The sequence below is a fragment of the Kogia breviceps genome, chromosome 13 (genome assembly GCF_026419965.1).
Source record: "Kogia breviceps isolate mKogBre1 chromosome 13, mKogBre1 haplotype 1, whole genome shotgun sequence".
Lineage (NCBI taxonomy): Eukaryota > Metazoa > Chordata > Mammalia > Artiodactyla > Physeteridae > Kogia > Kogia breviceps.
In genome coordinates this window covers 8,400,846-8,417,651 of record NC_081322.1, presented here as the reverse complement: position 1 = coordinate 8,417,651, position 16,806 = coordinate 8,400,846, and the positions used below count along the sequence as shown (strand labels likewise).

General features: G+C 40.8%; 1 protein-coding gene across 3 annotated transcripts in view; it reads left to right on the top strand.

Annotated features, from left to right (window-relative positions):
• The window catches only part of CD109 (CD109 molecule), a 158,574-nt gene that overhangs the window by 20,770 nt on the left and 120,998 nt on the right, over positions 1 to 16,806 (top strand). Inside the window, exons 2-3 of one of the 3 annotated variants that reach the window (XM_059035938.2) lie at positions 14,739 to 14,935; positions 16,246 to 16,418. The exons of the other annotated variants lie outside the window; for them this stretch is intronic. Coding sequence (XP_058891921.1) covers positions 14,862 to 14,935; positions 16,246 to 16,418 — 247 coding nt within the window. The 5' untranslated portion in view covers positions 14,739 to 14,861. The remainder of the gene's footprint in view (positions 1 to 14,738; positions 14,936 to 16,245; positions 16,419 to 16,806) is intronic. 3 annotated transcript variants of the gene reach the window in all.

Genomic DNA, 16,806 nt, shown 5'->3' with positions numbered 1-16,806 from the left:
TTTTGCTCAAACCTGTCTGCATGAAATGACCTCCATGGGAGTGATGTTTTTGTCTGGTTCAGTTACTGCCTTTGACGCCTGAGTTACTCCAGACCCCATGCTACCTTCCCTGCTGCGCCTCAGCTCCATTCTCAGACCCTACATGTGGCTCTAGTGCTAGCACGTCCCCTGGGGTGTTCCAGCTTGTATCCTTGCTCAGAATTCCAGCTCTGCCTTGTTAGTCCTATCACCACGTTACCGATTAGGCTCTACTATTAGCACCTGAACTTCTTGCCCATACTATCCTAAACCTGTTTCAAGGCTCTGATGCTGTCACCATCAAGTCAGTTAAACTCTACTTTTTCATGTCCCTGTGGTTGCTTGATGGAAACGAATTATAATTGTTCCTCAGTGTCCACTGGGGATTGGTTCCAGGCACCCCCATATCAAAATCTGGGGATGCCCTTATATAAAATGGCAGAGTATATAATCACTTCTAGATTACTTACAATACCCAATACAATGTAAATATTATGTAAATAGTTGTAAATACAATGTACTTCCTATTAAGTAGTTGCCAGTTCCTGGCAAATTCATGTTTTGGAACTTCCTGGAAAAGTTTTCTCCAGTATTTTCAACCTGTATTTGGTTGAATATGTGGGTGCAGAACTTGCAGATATGGAGGACCAACTTAAAAATACTTTTAAAAATTGAAATATAGTTGATTTACCATGTTGTGTTAGTTTCAGGTATAGGGGGACCAACTTTTAATAGAAAATTCAAGAGATTCTCCAGAAAACTCTCGGAACTAATGAGTTTTGCAGGGTTGGTGAATCTAAGATCAACATACAAAAATTAATTGTACTTTTTATACCATTAGTAATGCATTAGATAATGCAATTTATTATTTTTTTAATTTTTTCACATCTTTATTGTAGTATAATTGCTTTACAATGTTGTGTTAGTTTCTGCTGTACAACAAAGTGAATCAGCCATATGCATACATATATCCCCATATCTCCTCCTTCTTGAGCCTCCCTCCCTCCTTCCCGAGCCTCCCTCCCTCCTTCCCTATCCCACCTCTCTAGGTGGTCACAAAGCACGGAGCTGATCTCCCCGTGCTATGCAGCAGCTGCCCACCAGCCAACCATTTCACACTTGGGAGTATATATATGTTAATGCTACTCTCTCACTTTGTCTCAGCTTCCCCTTCCTCCCTTGTGTCCTCAAGTCTGTCCTCTACGTCTGCGTCTTTATTCCTGCCCTGCTACTAGGTTCATCAGTACAGTTCTTTTAGATTCCATATATATGGGTTAACATACGATATTTGTTTTTCTCTTTCTGACTTACTTCACTCTGTATGACAGACTCTAGGTCCATCCACCTCACTACAAATGACTCAATTTCGTTCCTTTTTATGGCTGAGTAATATTCCATTGTATACATGTGCCACATCTTCTTTATCCATTCATCTGTCGATGGACATTTAGGTTGTTTTCCATGTCCTGGTTATTGTAAACAGTGCTGCAAAGAACATTTTGGTACATGTATCTTTATTTATTTATTTTTTGCGGTACAGGGGCCTCTCACTGTTGTGGCCCCTCCCATTGTGGAGCACAGGCTCCAGACATGCAGGCTCAGTGGCCATGCCTTATGGGCCCAGCCGCTCTGTGGCACGTGGGATCCTCCCGGACTGGGGCACGAACCCGCGTCCCCTGCATCGGCAGGCGGACTCTCAACCACTGCGCCACCAGGGAAGCCCTGTGGTACGTGTATCTTTTTGAATTATGGTTTCCTCAGGGTATATGCCCAGTAGTGGAATTGCTGTGTCCTATGGTAGCTCTATTTTAGGCTTTTTAAGGAAACAGCATACTGTTCTCCACAGTGGCTGTATCAACTTACATTCCCACCAACAGTGCAGGAGGGTTCCCTTTTCTTCACACTCTCTCCAGCATTTATTGTTTCTAGGTTTTTTGATGATGGCTATTCTGACCAGTGTGTGGTGATACCTCATTTTCATAATATTGATTCTTCCAATCCAGGAGCATGGTATATCTCTCCAACTGTTTATGTCATCTTTGATTTCTTTCACCAGTGTTTTATAGTTTTCTGAGTACAGGTCTTTTGCCTCCTTAGGTAGGTTTATTCCTAGGTATTTTATTCTTTTTGTTGCAGTGGTAAATGGGATTGTTTCCTTAATTTCTCTTTCTGACCTTTTGTTGGTAGTGTATAGGAATGCAAGAGATTTCTGTGCATTGATTTTGTATCCTGAAGGAAAACTTGAAGTGTATCCTGAAACCTTACCAAATTCATATATTAGTTCTACGAGTTTTCTGGTGGCACCTTTAAGATTTTCTACGTATAGTATCAAGTCATCAGCAAACAGTTATGGTTTTACTTCTTCTTTTCCAATTTGTATTCCTTTTATTTGTTTTTCTTCTCTGATTGCCGTGGCTAAGACTTCCAAAACTATGTTGAATAATAGTGGTGAGAGTGGACATCCTTGTCTTCTTCCTGATCTTAGAGGAAAGGCTTTCAGTTTTTCACCATTGAGAATGATGTTTGCTGCATATGGCCTTTATTATGTTGAGGTATGTTCCCTCTATGCCCACTTTGTGGAGAGTTTTTATCATAAATGGGTGTTGAATTTTATTATTATTTATAGTAAAATATACAAAACATAAAATTTGCTACTTTAACCACTTTTAAGTGTACAGTCCTGTGGCATTAAATACTTTCATACTGTTGTGTAACCATCACCACCATCCATCTCTAGAAATTTTTAATTTTCTCAAACTGAAACTACCTACCCATTAAACAATAAATCTCCATGCCTCACTCTCCCCAGCCCCTGGCAACCACCAGTAAAATGTACTTTCTATCTCTATGAATTTGACTACTCTGGGTACCTCATATAAATGGAATCACACAATATTTGTCCTGTTGTGACTTGTTTATTTCACTTAGCATAATGCTGCCAAGGTTAAAACATGTTGCAGCACATGTCAGAATTTCTTTTCTGAATAATATCCCAATTGTACAAATATGTCACATTTTGTTTATCCATTAATTCATCAAGGAACACGTACATATCTTTCACCTTTTGGCTATTGTGAATAATGCTTCTATGAACAAGGGTGTACAAATATATGTTTGAGTCCCTGCTTTCAGTTGTTTTGGGTGTGTATCCAAAAGTGGAATTGCTGAATCATATGGTAATTCTATGTTTAATTTTTTGAGGAACTGCCATGCAGCTTTTCACCATGGCTGCACCATTTAACATTCCTACCAGCAATGCACAAGAGTTTCAATTTCTCCACACCCTTTCTAATGCTTATTATTTTCTGTGGTTTATTTATTTGATAATAGCTATCCTAATGGGTTTGAATTGGTTCCTGTATTGTTTTGAAGCAAATCCCAGACATCATAAATTTCACCCACAATTATTTCAGTATGTATGTCTAAAAGATAAAAACCCTTTCAAAAAGTATAACTCCATCCTAAAGAATTAATAAAAATTCTTTAATATCATCAAATACCCAATCAGTATACACAATTTCAGCTGTTTAGAAATGGAACAATCCTTTATCCAGGGTTCTGTTTGGATCAGGAGCCAAATATATTCATACATTGCTACTAATTGTTGTATTTTAAGTTTCTTTAAACCTATAGTTTGAGACATAGTCCCCCAGCTGCAGTGTTGGTACAGCCATGTCTCACCAGGAACTCCGGTCTCAAGTGCTGGGGTCAAGGCCTCTGCACACAGTACCCTGTGAACAAGTGAAACTACACTAAGCACAAAGGAAAAGAAAAAAAGGCTGGGGATGAGGCCTGAGCTCCTGTGGTGGGAACGCCTAGTCCAAGCCACTGGACTAGCAGAGAATTTCAGGCCCCAGGGAATATTAATCTGTGTGAGCTCTGCTGGAGCTCCTTATCTCTGCACCAAGACCCGACTCCACCCAACTGCCTGCAAACTCTAGTGCTGGACGCCTTCGGCCAAACAAACACTGAGACAGGAACACAGCCCCACCCATCAAAAAAATTAGATGACAAAAAAATATGTTATAGATGAAGGAGCAAGGTAAAAACCCAAAGGACTAAATAAATGAAGAGGAAATAAGCAACCTACTGGAAAAAGAATTCAGAGTAATGATAGTAAAGATGATCAAAAATCTCGGAAATAAAATGGAGGCACAGACTGAGAAAATACAAGAAATGTTTAACAAAGACCCAGAAGAACTAAAGAACAAACAACCAGTGATGAACGACACAATAACTGAAACTAAAAATACAGTAGAAGGAATCAGTAGCAGAATAACTGAGGCAGAAGAGCAGATAAGTGACCTGGAACACAGAATGGTAGAATTCACTGACATGGAACAGAATAAAGAAAAAGTAATGAAAATAAATGAGGACTGCCTCAGAGACCTCTGGGACAACATTAAATGTGCCAACATTCAAATTATAGGGGTCCCAGAGGAAGAAGAGAAACAAAAAGGGTCTGAGAAAACATTTGAAGAGATTATAGTCGAAAACTTCTCTGACATGGGAAAGGCAATAGCCACCCAAGTCCAGGAAGCACAGAAAGTCCCATATGGGATAAACCCAAGGAGAAACATGCCAAGACACATATTAATCAAACTAACAAAAATTAAATTCAAAGAAAAAATATTAAAAGCAGCAAGGGAAAAGCGAAAAATTACACACAGTGGAATCCCTATAAGGTTATCAGCTGGTTTTTCAGCAAAACTCTGCAGGCTAGAAGGGAGTGGCAGGATATATTTAAAGTGATGAAAGGGAAAAACCTACCACCAGTATTACTCTACCCAGCAAGGATCTCATTCAGATTTGATGGAGAAATCAAAAGCTTTACAGACAAGCAAAAGCTAAGAGAATTCAGCACCACAAACCAGCTTTACAACAAATGCTAAAGGAACTTCTCTCAGTGGGAAACACGAGAGAAGAAAAAGACCCACAAAACAAGCCCCAAACAATTAAGACAATGGTAATAGGAACATACATATTGATAATCAAATTGAATGTAAATGGATTAAATGCTCCAACCAAAAGACACAGACAGGCTAAATGGATACAAAAACAAGACCTGTATATATGCTGTCTACAAGAGTCCCACTTCAGACCTAGGGACACATACAGACTGAAAGTGAGGGGGTGGAAAAAGATATTCCATGCAAATGGAAATCACAAGAAATCTGGAGTAGCAATAGTCATATCAGATAAAATAGACTTTAAAATAAAGAATGTTACAAGAGACAAGGAAGAACACTGCATAATGATCAAGGGATCAATCCAAGAAGAAGAAATAACAGTTATAAATATTTATGCACCCAATATAGGAGGACCTCAATACATAAGGCAAATGCTAACAGCCATAAAAGGGGAAATTGACAGTAACACAATAATAGTGGGGGACTTTAACAACCCCACTTACACCAATGGACAGATCATCCAAACAAAATAAATAAGGAAACAACAAGCTTTAAATGACACAATAGACTTAATTGATATTTATAGGACATTGTACCTGGAAGCTGCAGAATACACTTTTTTCTCAAGTGCACATGGAACATTCTCCAGGATAGATCACATCCTGGGTCACAAATCAAGCCTTGGAAAATTTAAGAAAATTGAAATCATATCAAGCAACTTTTCCAACAACAACACTATGAGATTAGAAATCCATTACAGGAAAAAAACTGTAAAAAACACAAACACACGGATGCTAAACAGTGCACTACTAAATAACCAAGAAATCACTCAAGAAATCAAACAGGAAATAAAGAAATACATAGAAACAAATGATAGTGAAAACACACAACACAAAACCTATGAGACACAGCAAAAGCAGTTTCAAGAGGGAAGTTTATAGCAATTCAATCTTACCTCAAGAAACAAGAAAAATCTCAAATAAACAATCTAACATTATACCTAAAGCAACTAGAGAAAGAAGAAGAACAACAACAATGGAAACCCAAAGTTAGTGGAAGGAAAGAAGTTATAAAGATCAGAACAGAAATAAATGAAATAGAAATGAAGAAAACAGGGCTTCCCTGGTGGTGCAGTGGTTGGGGGCCTGCCGGTGCAGGGGGCACAGGTTCGTATCCCAGTCTGGTAGGATCCTGCGTGCTGCAGAGTGGCTGGGCCCATGGGCCATGGCCTCTGAGCCTGCGTTTCCAGAGCTTGTGCTCTGCAACGGGAGAGGCCACAATGGTGAGGGGCCCATGTACTGAAAAAAAAAAAAAAAAAAAAAAAAAAAAAAAGAAATGAAGAAAACAATAGCAAAGATCAATACAACGAAAAGATAGTTCTTTGAGAAGATAAACAAAATTGATAAACCTTTAGCCAGACTCATCAAGAAAAAAGGGAGAGGATTCAAATCAATAAAATTAGAAATGAAAAAGGAGAAATTACAACAGACACCAAAGAAATACAAAGGATTCTAAGAGACTACAACAAGTAACTATATGCCAATAAAATGGACAACCTGGAAGAAATGGACAAATTGAACCAGGAAGAAATAGAAAATAAAAACAGACAAACCACAAGTAATGAAATTGAAACTGTAATTAAAAATCTTCCAACAAACAAAAGTCCAGGACCAGATGGCTTCACAGGCAAATTCTATCAAACATTTAGAGAAATGCTAACACCTATCCTCAAACTCTTCCAAAAAACTGCAGATGGAGGAACACTCCCAAACTTGTTCTATGCTGCCACCATCACCCTGATACCAAAACCAGACAAAGATATCCCCCCAAAAGTAAATTGCAGACCAATATCATTGATGAATATAGATGTAAAAATCCTCAACAAAATACTAGCAAACAGAATCCAACAGCACATTAAAAGGATCATACACCATAATCAAGTGGGATTTATTCCAGTATATACACAAGTCAATCAATGTGATACACCATATTAACAAAGAAATCCATATGATCATCTGAATAGATGCAGAAAAAGAGTTTGACAGAAATCAACACCCATTTATGATAAAACCTCTCCAGAAAGTGGGCACAGAGGGAACCTACCTCAACAAAATAAAGGCCATATATGACAAACCAACAGCAAACATCATTTTCAATGGTGAAAAACTGAAAGCATTTCCTCTAAGATCAGGAACTAGACAAGGATGTCCATTCTCTCCACTGTTATTTAACATAGTTCTGGAAGTCCTAGCCATGGCAAGCAAAGAAGAAAAAGAAATAAAAGGAATACAAACTGGAAAAGAAGAAGTAAAACCATAACTGTTTGCTGATGACATGATACTATATGTAGAAAATCTTAAAGGGGCCACCAGAAAACTACTGGAGCTAATCTATGACTCTGGTAAAGTTGCAGGATTCAAAATTAATGCACAGAAATCTCTTGCATTCCTATACACTAACAACAAAAGATCAGAAACAGAAATTAAGGAAACACCATTTACCATTGCAACAAAAAGAATAAAATACCTAGGAATAAACCTACTTAAGGAGGCAAAAGACCTGTATTCAGAAAATTATAAAACACTAATGAAAGAAATCAAAGATGACAGAATCAGATGGAGAGATATATTGTGTTGTTGGATTGGAAGAATAAATATTGTGAAAATGACTATACTACCCAAAGCAATCTACAGATTCAAATTACCAATGGCATTTTTCACAGAATTAGAACAAAAATTTTATAATTTGTATGGAAACACAAAATACCCCGAATAGCCAAAGCAATCTTGAGAAAGAAAAAATGGAGCTGGAGGAATCTGGCTCCCAGACGTCATACTGTACTACAAAGCTACAGTAATCAAGATAGTATGGTACTGGCACTAAAACAGAAATATAGATCAATGGAACAGGATAGAAAGCTCAGAGATAAACCCACACATCTATGGTCATCTAATCTATGAAAAAGGAGGCAAGAATATAAAATGGAGAAAAGACTGTCTCTTCAATAAGTGGTGCTGGGAAAACTATATAGCTACATGTAAAAGAATGAAATTAGAACACTCCCTCATACCATACACAAAAAATAAACTCAAAATGGATTAAAGACCTAAATGTAAGGCCAGACTACTAGTATAAAACTCTTAGAGGAAAACACAGGCAGAACACACTATGACATAAATTGCAGCAAGATCCTTTTTTTTTTTTTTTTTTTTTGCGGGCCTCTCACTGCTGTGGCCTCTCTCCCATTGCGGAACACAGTCTCCAGACGCACAGGCCCAGCGGCCATGGCTCACGGGCCCAGCCGCTCCGCGGCATGTGGGATCTTCCCAGACCGGGGCACGAACCTGCGTCCCCTGCATCGGCAGGTGGACTCTCAACCACTGCGCCAACAGGGAAGCCCCAAGATCCTTTCTGACCCACCTCGTAGAGTAATGGAAATAAAAACAAAAATAAACAAATGGGACCTAATGAAACTTAGAAGCTTTTGCACAACAAAGGAAACCATAAACAAGATGAAAAGACAACCCGCAGAATGGGAGAAAATATTTGCAAACTGACAAAGCAAAGCAACTGACAAAGGATTAATCTCTAAAATATACAAGCAGCTCAGGTAGCCCAATATCAAAAAAACAAACAACCCAATCCAAAAATGGGCAGAAGACCTAAATAAACATTTTTCCAAAGAAGACATACATATGGTCAAGAGGCACATGAAAAGATGCTCAACATCACTAACTATTAGAGAAATTCAAATCAAAACTACAATGAGGTATCAACTCACACTAGTCAGAATGGCCATTATCACAAAATCTAGAAACAATAAAGCTGGAGAGGGTGTGGGGCTAAGGGAACCCTCTTGCATTGTTTTTGGGAATGTAAATTGATACAGCTACTGTGGAGAAGAGTATGGAGTCTCCTTAAAAAACTAAAAATAGAACAACCATATGACCCAGCAATCCCGCTAGTGGGCATATACCTAGAGAAAACCATAATTCAAAAAGACACATGTACTACAATGTTCATTGCAGCACTATTTACAATAGCCAGGTTATGGAAATGACCTCAATGTCCACCAACAGATGAATGGATAAAGAAGATGTGGCACATATATACAATGGAATATTACTCAACCATAAAAAGGAAAGAAATTGGGTCATTTGTAGAGATGTGGGTGGACCCAGAGTGTCTCATACACAGTGAAGTAGGTCAGAAAGAAGAAAACAAATATCATATATTAACGCATATATGTGGAATCTAGAAAAATGGTGGAGATGAACCTATTTGCAAGGCAGGAATAGAGATGGAGATGTAGAAAATGGATGTGTAGATACAGGGGGTGAATTGGGAGATCAGGATTGACACATATACACTCCCATGTTTAAAACTGATATCCAGTGGGGACCAGCTGTATAGCGCAGGGAGCTCAGCTTGGTCCTCTGTGACGACCTAGATGGGTGGGGTGGGGGGTGGGGTGGGGGGTGGGGTGGGAGGGAGGTCCAAGAGGGAGGGGATATATGTGTACCTATAGCTGATTCACTTCGTTGTATAGCAGAAACTAACACAACATTGTAAAGCAATTATACCCCAATTTAAAGAAAAAATACCTGTAGTTTCTTTCAATTCTCTTTATTTTCCTTGCAATTTAGTTGTTGAAGAAATTTGATTGTTTGATAAAGTATTCCACAGTCTAGATTTTGCTAATACATCCCTGTGGTATTTAATATGCTCCCTATACTGTATTTCCTTGCAAATTTGAATCAGATTCAGGTTCAGTCTTTTGACAAGACCATTCAGGTGGTTCTGGGTTCTTCTCTAAGGAGACTTAGAGTATTTGTATGTTTCCTAGCGGTCCTTTATGATCATTGTTGCGGTCTGCACGATCCAAGATGGTAGTCACATGTTGCTATTTCAATTTAATTCAAATGAAATAAAATAAAAAATTCACTGTCTTGGATGTACTGACCACATGTCCAGTACTCAACAGCCTCATGTTGCTCATGGCTACTGTATTAGGGCGGATATGGAACATTTCCATCCTTACAGAAAGTTCTATTGGACAGCACTGGTCTAGATCTATTAATTCACCAAGGGTTGTCATACGGTGCTATTCTGATTCTAACATTTATTTTACATTTTACCAGCTGGAAAACTTCTAAAAAGAGAAATTTCCCCGTATCTACTCTTTGCTTACCAGCGATACAGTTCATGTAGGAAAGACAGGATAGAGTTTAATACTGTCCCTTTAACGAGATTGATTCTATAAGTTATAAATAAGTAAACCATGCTTACGTCAACATTATGTAATTATTGTTCACTACAGAGCCAACTAATGAATTATGGTTACAATTCCATTTTTATCTATTTTAAAAAAAACATTTGTTCATTTATTTACTGTTGGCTGCGTTGGGTCTCGTTGCTGCCCGCAGGCTTTTTCTAGTTGCGGCGAGCGGGGGCTACTCTTCGTTGCGGTGCGTGGGCTTCTCATTGCGGTGGCTTCTCCTGTTGCAGAGCACGGGCTCTAGGCGTGCGGGCTTCAGTAGCTGTGGCACGCGGGCTTCAGTAGCTGTGGTTCACGGGCTCTAGAGCGCAGGCTCAGTAGTTGTGACGCACGGGCTCTGTTGCTCTGCAGCATGTGGGATCTTCCCGGACCAGGGCTCGAATCAATGTCCCATGCATTGGCAGGCGGATTCTTAACCACTGCGCCACCAAGGAACTCCCTTTTTTATGTATTTTTTTCTTTTCTCTAGAGTTTCTAAATTTCCTTCCCTTCATTACACAATTTTATATTACTATAGTCTCAATTTTCTCCCCCAGTTTTCCATCACATTTATCTTTTCTACTAAGTTCCTTTTTTCCCCTTGAGGCCTTAATCCTGATTCTTCCTGTTGGAACTTCTGTCTTCATTGCTCTCTGGGGTTATATATACTTCTTCCTGAATCTCATATCTTCCTTTTTCTTGGATTATTTCATTTGTTTGCTAAATATGTCCTTCAAAAGTGACTTCCTAAAAAGAGTTTGTTGAAGGCAAAGTTTCTGAGCCATTCCATTTCTGAAAACATTTTAATTCTATCTTCATTCTTGTTTGATAATTTGGTTGGACAGAGAATTCTAATTTTAAATTTTGGACACTCATATAGAAAGTTAAGGACAAGCCTTGTTATTATTATTCCTAGTTAATTTCAGTATAATTCCTTGTCTTCCAGTAGACAGGGGTTTCCTCCTCTGCTCTGGGTAAGAAAGATTCTGGTGTTCTGTGCAGGACTCTGTCTAAATAGGTCTCAAATAGATGATAAATTTAAGTAGACGTTCATTCCATACATACTATTTCTGAACTTTTATACAGTTTGAATGTGTAAAAAAAATCAAACAACAGACTTGATATGGACCATTCTCTAAATCAGTAAGTAATGTTTCTCTCAATGCCTCTCCCAAAACCAGCCTCACTGATCTGAGAATAGAGGGTGAAAATGAGGCACGAATAACATTCAGATACTTGAGGGATTTTGTATACTCTTTTGCAGAGAGGGCAAGTTTGTTTTCTGTTAGGTGAGGGATAATTGCTTCATGTTGGGGAAAGCATGATTTTTCTGTTTTTTGTTGAAGTTAAGTATGGTTAAAAGGGGTATATACAGAGGCATAGTTGATGAGGCATGGACTTTGGTAGCTTTGTACTGTGCTGACTTATCTAAGATGAAGTTAAATTTCCTAGAATTCCTCTCCCTATATGGTTATGGGTTGGTGTTGGCCACAAGAGATACTTTATATGAATTTGGAAGCCAGCAGTGAAGCCGAAGTCATATTTTTCACTCTCTGAAGGTCAGTACAGGGCTCTAGGTGTTGGCCACTAGCCCAGATTGCTGCTGCTGTGCTAGTTGACTTGTGGGTGTAGGGCGGCAGTGGGTCCCGTAGCTCCTCCAGTTCTCAGGGGATCTTCTCCTTGAGCTTTTCTGAATTCTGGGCTAAGTGCATATGCAGCCGGCTTCTCCTGCAGGTTGCCCATGGCGTCCGAGTTGGAGGTGTTAATAGAGACATGGGTTGCAGCTTGCCCTCATGCTTCCTTGTTCTGGTCCACATGTAGCTTTTCTGCCCTGGCTGTCTTAGAGTGACTTAGACTCAACACTACGTGCAGAGTCAATGGCTGCTCCCACGATCGCATAGGATCTGTCTCCTACAGGTTCTGCTTTTCTCAATGAACCACACCCTAAGACATGTCCAGAAGGGACATGGGAACAGTGTAGGGTTCTTATGCCAAAGGCCATTCAGTTTTCATAGGGGGAACATATATAATTTTTTTTTGTATCAAAACTCATGAATTTTATTCCAAAGAGTTTCTAAGATGCTCCCTTAAAGACTAGTTGCTAAAACAATATCATTTTTATTGCTTTCTTTTTAAAAGAAAAATTATTATATATATGTTCATTGTAGAAAACTTGGCAAATCCAGGTAATTACCTGGATACTGATAACATTTTGCTGAATAGCCTTCAAGTTTTCCTTCAATGCATATATCTATAATGTATATGTATACATAAACACAATTTATTTTTATAAAAATGGAATCATTTAAATTCTGTTTTATAAAAGACTCCCCCCAACAGCATATCAGGATTATTTATCTTTAGATAATTAAATAGTCTCCAAAACAAACAAAATAATAAAGTCTCCAATTAAATAACATAATTTTAAATTGCTTCACAGTATTCTGTTGCATAGGCATAACATAATTTATTTAACCCCATCTCTTATTGTTACTGTCAGACAACTTTAAGTTTTTCTTACTTAAAAATAAATCTAGGAAGAACATTTTTTATTAATCCTTTTAAGCAGTTTTACTGAGTAGCTAGCTACTCTGTGCCTTATCTCTGTGCAAATCCACATGGCCAAATTTCTGCATGGTTAAGTTTTTCTTGTGTATTGTGAGAAGGAAGGCATAAACAGGGAGGTTGCATCAATTTCAAATCTGCACAGATTTCATTTCAAAAAACAACTAGGTAGGGCTTCCGTGGTGGCGCAGTGGTTGAGAATCCGCCTGCCGACGCAGGGGACACGGGTTCGTGCCCTGATCCGGGAAGATCCCACATGCGGTGGAGAGGCTAGGCCCGTGAGCCATGGCCGCTGAGCCTGCGCGTCCGGAGCCTGCTCTGCAATGGGAGAGGCCACAACAGTGAGAGGCCCGCGTACCGAAAAAAACAAACAAACAAACAAAACCAACTAGGTGGTTCTAAACCTTTCTAGAAGACTTCTTGGAATGCAACATTATCAACTAGTCTTTTGGAGTGCTTTTTATATTGTCCTGCCTCTAGAATAAACCTGAATTTATTGATCCATCTTATGAAGTGAAGCTTGGAAAGAATTTTCTCCAGGTTTCCAACTTCCTTTTCTCATCAAAGAGAGAGTTTACCTGTAGACCCCCTGAGGCCCACAGTATGTTGAAATGAGGCAGAATTTCAGTCCCTATCCTGGACCTGCTGAATCAGCATCTGCATTTCACTGTGATTCTCATACACATTAGAGCTGGAGAAGCACTGATTTAGACTTTGACAGAGCCCACACTTGACCCTGAACAACAGAGGTGAGGAGACCAGACAGGCAGTAACAGCTGTGTCAGGGACAGGATATGTACCCAAGGACCCACTTGGACCCTTTTCACTTTACCCAAGCCCTGCCTGCACAGGAAGTCGGCCACTAAAGATAGGAGTGCGGAGGAGACAGGAGGACATAGGGACCTCTGCTAGCTGTTCAGCAGGGTGAAAAAGGGTGGAACAGGAAAGGGAGGAAAACAAGTTCCTGGACTCCAAAACCACAGTTGGTCTAGGTGCTACTTTCCCCCTTATTTAGCACATAGCTTTGTGAGGAGACACCCTTGGCTGACCTCTTTTCTTTTTGCATTTTGCCCGGTATTGAAATGTGACCATCCAAAACTTTTCTCCATGAATTAGAAACTTCAAGTTGTTAGGGACTGAATGTGCCTGTTTTCCAACAGTTTCTGGCAGTTCCCTGCTTTTATGGTGTAGCCATGGTGAAACCTGAGTCATCTAAACATGGTGACAGCACCAGGCAGCCGGGAAGGAGCTACAGACAAGCCAGGACGCAGGAGCTGGAGCTCAGCAACTGCTGGGTACCCTGGGCCACTGGTCTTCCTAAGGATAGGAGAGCCACCCTAATTCTAACCTGTTTACACAAATTGCTCCAGGCTTCACAGTGCTAATGAATACCTTCTGTAACAGAAGTGTTTAGCGATTGCCCACAGTATAAAGCATCTCCCCCCATAGCTGTTTCTCAGAGTTCTAAGGAGGCAACACCTAACTTTCGCATGTGCCAGAATTTTCTTCCTCTTCTTTTTTTAAACGGAGAAACCACATTTTCCTGGAGAGGCAAACGATATACGTGAGTTTTTGTTTCAAGGGAAAGAAGTTTTTCTCTTGTGCCTATTCGTATATATTGAACAACTACTAGAAAATACACCCCTGTTTGGCGTGTGTGTGTGTGTGTGTGTGTGTGTGTGTGTGTGTGCGCGCGCGTTTGCCGTTTCTCTAAAATTCTGACTCATAGACTGGAGGACAATGACTGATTTTTTTCCACCTCACAAGGTTGCTATGAATGTCCCCGTACAAGGATGGGCCTGTTCATGCACCCCGGGCGGTGGAGCGCTAGCATAAACAGCCCGAGGAGCCGGGGGGGCCAGGGTAGCAGGGCTGCCGCCCCGGGTTTGCGGCGCTGCCCGGAGCGCCGAGCAGCGCCATTGCGATGCGGCGGGAGGGGTGGAGCCGCCGCGTCCCGGCTCAATGTAGACCTCTCGCTCCGCTCACAGGCGCGCCCAGTGCAAACTGCTAAGCCTGGAGTCGGGGAGATCCGGGAGGAGGTGGAAGGCCACACCCCGCGCTGCCCGCGAATTTCCTCCGGAGCCCGCGGTCGCCGGGCAGACGCCGCCGAGATGCGGGGCCCGCGGCTCGGGACCGCCGCCCGTCTCTTCTGCGTGTGGAGCGCGGCGCTGGCCGTCGCCCCCGGGTAGGAGCGCGGGGCGGCGGGCGCGGGGCGGCGGGCGCGGGGCGGCGATCCCAGCCGGACCCCGGCCTGGAGATTTGATCATGCATCGCTTCCCCTCGGTTCTTCGCGGGACAGTTGCTTTCTCCACCCGCGAGGTTGTTTAAGCGTCTCTGGCCGTAACTGCTTTCTAAAGACAGCATTTTATTTTTAGTCCACGCTGCCTCTGCGTTCTTCTCAACTTTTTGCTCCCAAATAATGTGCCTTCTTCTTTTAAAGACATATAGATATTTTTTTTCTAAAAGAGGTGCCTCAGCTTTGGCAATGACAAGGTGTGACCGAGGTAGCTGAAGTATGGGTTTGGGTGCAGACTTCGTGGGAAGATAACGGGTGACACATCTAAGAGTGGAAAGCACTCCCCCGCTTGCCCTCAAAGGTTTTTGCCCTTGAGCCCTAATCCCTAGTTTGGGCAAGGAAAGTGCTGTTTTAGCGATTTTTATGCTCTGCTCTACCTGGAAATGTCACCACTGATAGTTTAATTTCAGATGGTATATTTTAATCAGTGGTGTTGATTAGATGATGTTTTCTTGGGTAGATGCCCAAACATAAAGGTTTCAATAAGAAACAAGCAAAATCCGTGTGTGTGTGTGTGTTGTGTGTGTGTGTGTGTGTGTGTGTGTCTTTAAGCCAAGAAAAAAAAATTACGCTGGGATGATGTCTTCTGTAAAGGAGAAGTTTAGAGGCTTGTACTGATACTTTGCCAATAACTTCTGCGTGTCCCAGTGTAAGCCATCCTGTGCTATTTGTGGTTTATAAAATGGAAATAATAACACAGGCCGGTCCTCTAACAGTGCATGGATTACCGCATTAAAATTGATTTATGGGAATGTATCAATAAAACATAAATATAATTAACACTGCTGTGTGTTATATATGAAAGTTATGAAGAGAGTAAATCCTTAGCGTTCTGACCACAAGGAAAAATATGTATTTTTTCTATTTCTTTAATTTTGTATCTATATGAGATGATGAATGTTCACTAAACTTATTGTGATAATCATCTCATGATGCATGAAAGTCAAATCAATTATATCTCAATATATCAATTATATCTCAAAACTGGATACAAAATTGATTTATGGGGATTATTGTTGTTTCAATAGCATTTCAATGCTGTTGCTAAATGGAGCAGTGAGGCAATATTAATTGGAACAGTTGCAACTGTCACAGTATAGGGAGTCTATCTCACTCTCTATGAAATTTGAGGATCTCAAAAGAATGGAGATGTGAGGGTAAGAGGCTTTGTTTTTCCCTTGCTGTTGGGAACTCTTTAGGCCCAGGTTTCTGGTGACAGCCCCTGGGGTCATCAGGCCAGGAGGAAATGTGACCATTGGGGTGGAGCTTCTGGAACACAGCCCCTCCCAGGTCACTGTGAAGGCGGAGCTGGTCAAGATAGCAGCGAACCTTGCTGTCCCTGTCCTGGAAGCAGAAGGAGTCTTTGAAAAAGGTAAGATAACAGCAGAGTCTTACTCATCTGCAGTAATAATTGGAGTATGTTAATAAAGCCACGTGCTATGTAACGTAGTGGAGAAGCCCCCCATTTTCAGTGGCTTACACAATACACTTCTATTTCTTACTCATATGGAGTCCAAAACGATGTTCCTGGTATGCTCTTCCAGGTGGAGATTGTGAGGCCCAGGTTCCTTCCCCTTTGTGGCTCTGTCCTCGTCAGTATGTGGCTTCCAATCTGCAGGGGAAGAGCGTGGAGTGTCTCCTGTGGGAGGTCTTTATGGGCCAGGCCTGGACGTGGCTCCTATCATTCCTCCCTCCTCTGATGGCCACGTTTAGCTGCACAGGAGGCTGGGCATGTAGGACAGTGTGTGCCCAGAAGCGGA